At 31.7% G+C, this 4,525-nt stretch overlaps 1 protein-coding gene across 2 annotated transcripts in view; it reads left to right on the plus strand.

Annotated features, from left to right (window-relative positions):
* The window catches only part of LOC102679142 (lysyl oxidase homolog 3A-like), a 12,867-nt gene that overhangs the window by 1,929 nt on the left and 6,413 nt on the right, over window positions 1-4,525 (plus strand). The window contains exons 2-4 of one of the 2 annotated variants that reach the window (XM_006609345.2): window positions 193-339; window positions 3,253-3,543; window positions 4,028-4,234. In XM_006609345.2, coding sequence (XP_006609408.1) covers window positions 193-339; window positions 3,253-3,543; window positions 4,028-4,234 — 645 coding nt within the window. The remainder of the gene's footprint in view (window positions 1-192; window positions 340-3,252; window positions 3,544-4,027; window positions 4,235-4,525) is intronic. The other variant, XM_031515059.1, reaches the window with a different exon arrangement.

Below are 4,525 nucleotides of genomic sequence, written 5' to 3' on the forward strand. Positions count from 1 at the left end.
CGGTCGTAAAAGAATTTCAAAATGAAGGAAAATAACGGTACAAATCTAAATAGGTAATTGACACTCGAGGAAAGATCAACCGTTTAAATGGCCAATTATCACGGCAACCCCATAAATACCGCCATTAGCCAGACACGCGGTTGGAACCGGAAAATCAGCTTGTGCAAACTCATAATTCGATTGGTTACGCAGGAAACGTGGAAATACTTCACGACGGGAAATGGGGCAGCGTGTGCGACGACGAATGGGATTACTTGGAGGCCAATGTGGTTTGCAGGCAATTAGGCTTCGACGGTGCAATTAAACCGACAGCGAACAGTCACTTTGGCCAGGCAAGAAGTGAGATATTGCCTATTCATTTCAACCAATATTCTTTCTCGAAGAAAATAAAGAAACGTGAAATATTAACGTTTTGTTGCGTATGAAATGATTGCGATCCCTGTTAACGGGTTAAATTTACCATCGATATTACCGTTTTAAAACTTGATTATCGTGAATGAAATTACCTTAGATTTTATATGCTCTTTTATTTCCCTAGATTTTTTTTTAAATTTTTAATCGAATTCAATTATATCAAATCTGTTATTGTACATTACATCGAATACTGTATATTATATAGATTCTTCTCTATCTCCCTAGATTTTTTTAAATCTTTTCATTTTTAAATATTATTAAGTCGTATACGAAATGATTCTTATTACTGTGAAATATTCTGGATTTTATAGATTCTTCTATTAAATTTTTTAAATTGACTAGTTTTTAAGTAAATTCTAATCGTTATTGTAATTCGAACTTAGTTATAGTACATTTCTGGAATACCCTAGATTTTATAGGCTCTTTTATTTCCCTAGATTTTTTTTAAATTTTCTCACTTTTAATCGAATTCAATTATATCAAGTCTAACTGTTATTGTACATTACATCGAATACTCTATAGACTCTTCTCTATCTCCCTAGATTTTTTTAAATCTTCTCATTTTTAAATATTATTAAGTTGTATACGAAATGATTCTTATTACTGTGGATAGAATATTCTGGATTTTATAGATTCTTCTATAAATTTTTTAAATTGACTAGTTTTTAAATGAATTCTAATCGTTATTGTAATTCGAACTTAGTTATAGTACATTTCTGGAATACCCTAGATTTTATAGGCTCTTTTATTTCCCTAGATTTTTTTAAATTTTCTCACTTTTAATCAAATTCAATTATATCAAATCTAACTGTTATTGTACATTTCTCGAATACTCTATAGACTCTTTTCTATCTCCCTAGATTTTTTTAAATCTTCTCATTTTTAAATATTATTAAGTTGTATACGAAATAATTCTTATTACTGTGGATAGAATATTCTGGATTTTATAGATTCTTCTATAAATTTTTTAAATTGACTAGTTTTTAAATGAATTCTAATCGTTATTGTAATTCGAACTTAGTTATAGTATATTTCTGGAATACCCTAGATTTTATACATTCTTTTAGTTTTTTGTAATTCGAATTATTATTGTACATTTTTGAAATACTCTAGATTTTATAAATTTTCTTATTTCTCTGAATTCTTTAAATTTATTAATTTTCAAATAGATTCGAAGAATTTTCTCATTTGTAATTGAATTGTAGATTTCTAGAATATTGTAGATAACTATGGATATCTAGAATACCCTAGATTTTATCTTAAATTTCCTAAATTTGCTTTGTAATTTGGATTATTATTATTATTATAGATTTTATAGATATCTTCTAGTTTCCCTTTCAAATACAGTCCATTGTATGTGGAATCATTTGCCACGTATTTTACCTCTGTAAAGAAATGACTTTTTCTTTTTTTCGCTGTTAAATTGAAGTAGGAACATTATTCTTTGGAACTTAAAAAGCTTTCAACTTGGAAGGAAATTGGAAATTGCAAAGTTAAAAATTTAATTTAAAAAAAAAAATAAGTAATTTGAAAATTTAAAAATTGAAACTTTATAAATTGAAAAATTTTTTATTGATTTTGAACATTCGAAAAATTTCGAATTGGAAATTTAAAAATTTAAAAAACTTTGCAAATTAAAATTCTAGAAAATTGCAAAATTTACAATTTAAAAAAATTTTTTAAATGATTCTTCCCCTTTTATATATTTTAACAATATAAATATTCAATCAAGAATTGATAAAAAATATGAAACACTTTTCTCAAATAATAGTGAATAATTTCATTTAAAAAAAAAAAATATCATTCCCGATAAAATTACACACACTGAAAATATTACCAAAAAATTCAATCATTCCATCTGCAACAATCTGGTAAATAAAATAGAAAGGATACGGACTAGGATTATTTCGAAGCTTGTGGGAAAAAGTGGGAAAAAGCGTCAATTAAATATGAATCGTTCATCCCTCTGTCCTCGCGTTTCCAATGAAAAAAATAAAAAAAAAAAAATCCTTTGCGGTTCCACGTAGCAAATCCACACATTTCCATTTCTTTAATTTTTTTCCACCAATTAAAAAGAAGGGATTAAAATTTATTTCTCTCGATTATATTTTATCTTACAACGACGTGTATTATGGAACGTTGCGCATCGAAAGACATCGAAATAATCCAATAAGCTAATCTAGTGTAAATGTGAGTGAGCACGTACGTATCCAACCAGATAAGAAGCATCTTTCACCTGTTCCTTTTAATCGAGGTCGAAACTGCCCTGCCTTAGTGGTCACGTGAAAACCATTCCACCCTATTGATTGGGGTGTTAAAAGCTTTTTCCCACTTTCGTCCATCCAAAGAATATCGATATAATGAACGACACTTTAATTTTTATAATCCATTTAGATTTGAAACTATTAACTCTTAAAATTTATTCTCGTTATATAATATTTTTAAAACACTCATCATTTATTTTTTTCAAAATTTTCTAAATTTCTAAATTACGAAATCTATTATGAAATCAATCATTAAATATATCTTTTTACAATTGTCTCGTACCTCCTCTTGCAATCCCCCTCTTCTAACAACAAATCCCATTATACACATTACACATACACACCTATATTATATATTTAGATTACAATATAATTGCAATATAAATCTCCCTCAAAAACCCTCTCAATTTCCAATTCTCCTGCGACGAGTAATTTAAGATAATAAAAAAAATCATTGAACTTGTAATAAAATTGAAAAATTACAAAGAAAGAGATCCCCTCCTTCCCTCCCTCTCTTCCTCTCCCTAGGAGGTACTAGTTTCTCAAAGGGTTGCGAAGTGGGAAACGGTTGCAGGAAGATATTGGATGGACAACGTGTACTGCGACGGGAGCGAGGACGAGCTCTCGAAGTGTCGGTTCGACGGATGGGGCGCTTCCGACTGCGAGGGCGGCGAGGCGGCCGGCGTAATTTGCGCCCGCGACCAACAACAGGAAGCGGAGGATGGGGCGAGGGAGCGGTCGAAGGCGAAGAGGAAGCCGGAGAAACGGAGGATCAAGGATATACATCAGCAGGGAGTGGCGATAAGGCTGGCGGGGGGACGTGTCCACAGCGAAGGGAGAGTGGAGGTTAAGCTGGGGCATTCAGGTATGATGTTGGGCGGAATTCGAGATTTTTCACCAGTGATCTTTCGCTTTTTTTGAAGATTTTTGATCATTTTTCTTTTTATGATAAATTTTTCTTGGATCTTAGAGGAAAGGGTAAAATTAATTCTTGGATAGTTTTGATTGTTTGAATCAGGTTTAAGCTACATTACTTGATATCTAGTATTAACTAGATTCTATCTTATTCCTGTGTTCTTTAATTCAAAAAAAATTCTATAAATTCTGTAAATGATAAATATGTAACAGACGTGAATATTAAAATTTAAAAAAATCAATTGAAAATTAAACAACAGAGTAAAAATACAATCATCGTGTTAATCGTCTAATAAAAAAAAATATAAATCCTTTTTATAAATCTCATTTCCAAATTTTCTGTTCGTTGCATATACGTTTCAAAGTTCTCGAAAGAGAAAGAAAAAAAAATTTTAGAAGAAGAGAAAAAAAAGGACGAGATAATTTTATTTAAGATTGGGGTGTCATCTGCGGCGATGGTTGGTCCCTGTTCGAGGCCGCGGTTGTTTGCCGGCAATTGGGCCTTGGTTACGCCTCCGACGCCGTCCAGACCAACTTTTTCGGCGGCGAGAAGACGCCCATGGCCATCAGTGGCGTACAGTGTCGCGGGAACGAGAGCAATCTGACCGATTGTCTGCACGACAAGCTCCTCGATTGTCCAGGTAAGAGAGAGAGAGAGAGAGAGAGAACGCTCTTGGAACGAACCGACACGCTTGTTCTACTAATGAGAAATGCGGTCGGTGGAGGATGCGTCGAATTCTTGGTTTCGATGAAAAGGAAGAAGAATGTCGATTGACTAACGAGCTTTGTTGTATATATATATATCGTTGAGATTTTTATCTTTTCTTTGGATCGAATAAAGGGAACGAAGAATTCGTTTGCTAGGGAATTTTTTTTTCAATTTTAAATTGTAAAATATATTTAATTACGGGAATATAAATATATAAATTTTG

This window comes from Apis dorsata, unplaced genomic scaffold, assembly GCF_000469605.1.
Source record: "Apis dorsata unplaced genomic scaffold, Apis dorsata 1.3 scaffold_52, whole genome shotgun sequence".
NCBI classification, from domain to species: domain Eukaryota; kingdom Metazoa; phylum Arthropoda; class Insecta; order Hymenoptera; family Apidae; genus Apis; species Apis dorsata.